The 2,500-nt window shown below is 39.0% G+C and overlaps 1 protein-coding gene across 1 annotated transcript in view; it reads right to left on the reverse strand.

The window, feature by feature from the left end:
- The window catches only part of LOC122259589 (uncharacterized), an 18,316-nt gene that overhangs the window by 1,086 nt on the left and 14,730 nt on the right, over positions 1-2,500 (reverse strand). The window contains exons 7-12 of the mRNA XM_086540232.1: positions 1,829-1,954; positions 1,467-1,643; positions 872-916; positions 518-644; positions 221-352; positions 1-46 (exon numbers count right to left, since the gene is read on the reverse strand). The exon at positions 1-46 is cut by the window's left edge and continues 68 nt beyond it. Coding sequence (XP_086396358.1) covers positions 1-46; positions 221-352; positions 518-644; positions 872-916; positions 1,467-1,643; positions 1,829-1,954 — 653 coding nt within the window. The remainder of the gene's footprint in view (positions 47-220; positions 353-517; positions 645-871; positions 917-1,466; positions 1,644-1,828; positions 1,955-2,500) is intronic.

Below are 2,500 nucleotides of genomic sequence, written 5' to 3' on the forward strand. Positions count from 1 at the left end.
TCTCTTCTAAATCCTTCTGAGTAATTCCGCGAGTCGTATTCACAGCCTGAAGAGAGACTTTGGTTATGGTTTAATATTCATACACGCATATACTTCAGTTGCTTGCAAATAAGAATCTATAATAATGTTGGAATTATATCCCTGCATGCATACACTTCGCCAAGCATAGAACCATGATATGGGATTCAGGATTAGTACACTGAGGGAGAGTTAGACTTGCCCGCTTCAGTGATTTCCTCTTGAATGAGTCTCAGCGCGTAGGCCCTGACAGGCCCGTTCAACCACTCTGATATCTCCAGAATGTCGTCCTCCGTGTTTTGGCTCACCATACACAAGTCGAAAGCACACGCTTCTGCAATTTGAGTATTGAAAGCAGATGATTGAATTAATACTTTTTGCCGACATTATACGTTTAATCAATATTTTTTTCCAGACAACAGAGACATTCTTAATTGTTTGCAACTTTTCTATTTCTCCAGTTATCCATTTCAACAACCAACCAGACCTTTATGATCACCTGTTAGTATTGATCCTTCCTTGAAGGAGATTTGCGTGTCAGCGAACTCCAGTCCAAATATTGTCTCGTTGCACTTCATCCGGTGCTCGTCTATTTCTGTCCCGTTTTGTTTGCACAGACTTAGCAACTCGAATGAGAAATAGACGTATAAGAGTAAAATACCAGTAACATAGAATAGAATAATAAAGAAGAGATTAAACATTACAATCTAACAAAACAAATAAGATAATAACAAATATACTAAATGTGATAACGAGAACTAGACATGTATATACCAATTTTTAAAAGGAATTTACTGTTGGCAATTTAGATTCAAGTACATGAAAATGCGAAAAAATAAATGTAAACAAATACCTTCCTGGAAATGCTCGGACACTCGTTATTGGGTTGGTCAGCGGTCTGTGGAGATGAAGGAATTTTTAGTATTTACAGCATGTATACTCTCATATATATATATACACACATATTTGTGTTTGTGTGAGAGCGAGAAAGGGGATATGTATGTAAGTGCCAGCTCTCTAAAGGCCTATATTGTAAGTCAATAATAAAAAAAGGTATTCATGAGGCTGAATAACTTCACAAGGTAAGAAATGTAATTGACGCGTTTCCATTATCTAGTCCTCAAAAATTCATGGATTAATCGATACACTACAATTACATTTCTTGCGTTGTGTAGTTATTCAATATCCTTTCTACCTTTTCCTACATTTATCATAATGAACTCTGTTCGTACCTCAACAGGCAGACTCTCGCGACCTCCAGTGTGTACTTCGACTACCATTTAGAAGTCATTACACCTCCATGCAACCTTTTCATATGATAAGCCTCACACGACCAAACCTTGTGACGCTCGCATGTAAGACCTCCACGGCCTTTTTTATCTTTTATTTATTTATTTTTTTTCTTTACTGAAAGGTCCATAATGTCATTACAGCAAAATAGTACTCACCAACCAAATGAAAGAAAATGACGGAATGGAATAGTAGCTCAGCAAGTATTTTTCATTCATTCGCCCTTGAAAGTCATCTGTCATGTTGTATGAACCGTCGAAGAAGCCGCAGAGACCATAATATGGTGAATTGTTTGGGTGGGACCACATGAACTGGTGAAACTCACATACCTCCATCTGTTGGTGAATATAAATTACTCTTCTCTCTCTCTATCCCTTTCACTCACACACACACACACACACACACTCCCTCTCTCTATCTCTCTCTCTCTCTCACTTTCTCACTTTCATTGTCATTCTCTTTTTCACTCTCTCTCTCACTCTCTCACTATCTTTACGTGTTTCCAAATGTTTCTACTCACTCCCAGGCCACTTGCGCCCACAAGACGAATGCAAGAATCCCCGAAACGCCACGCCAGTACGGAGCTCCAGAGAACTGTACTCACGCCGTCCATCGGGATCGTGAATGCTACGTCGTCCAAGTAAACCTACAAGAATAATTGAAAGAATTGATAAAGAAGGAAAAAAAAAAAGAAATTGGTGTATGAACGCACACACACACACACACACGCGTGGGATTTTGACGACAAATCCAATTTACTTGGAAGATCGGTCCAGACGGTCACCCATGCTGGTAAGGGCTCCAGTGTTGGAGGAGTGCCTGCGTGTTCATCAGCAGGGGAAGCATTCTGATTTCCTTCCGATCAGATGACAGAATTGCAGTGACAGTATATCAGGATATTTCCGTCCAAATTTTCACTGTAAATGAAGGCTTGATATGATCACGTAATGTACTGTCGCATTCATTTATGAAAGATGAGTTGCCTCAGCCACTGCATCTCTTTGAATACTGGAAAGTAAAACTAATGGAAAATGGGCTGGACTGGTTTTGTAATACTTACACAGAATTAAACATTGTCAATACTTTCCAGGTTAGCTATAGAATGGTTCCAATATATTTAGGAAGCCATTCATTATCTCACGTCTTAAAGTCACCTTGTAACAGAAGTATCCATCCTAAAAGTGCTGGATAA

The sequence above is a fragment of the Penaeus japonicus genome, unplaced genomic scaffold (genome assembly GCF_977035675.1).
Source record: "Penaeus japonicus unplaced genomic scaffold, GWHDUDI00000001_assembly GWHDUDI00000009, whole genome shotgun sequence".
Classification (NCBI taxonomy): domain Eukaryota; kingdom Metazoa; phylum Arthropoda; class Malacostraca; order Decapoda; family Penaeidae; genus Penaeus; species Penaeus japonicus.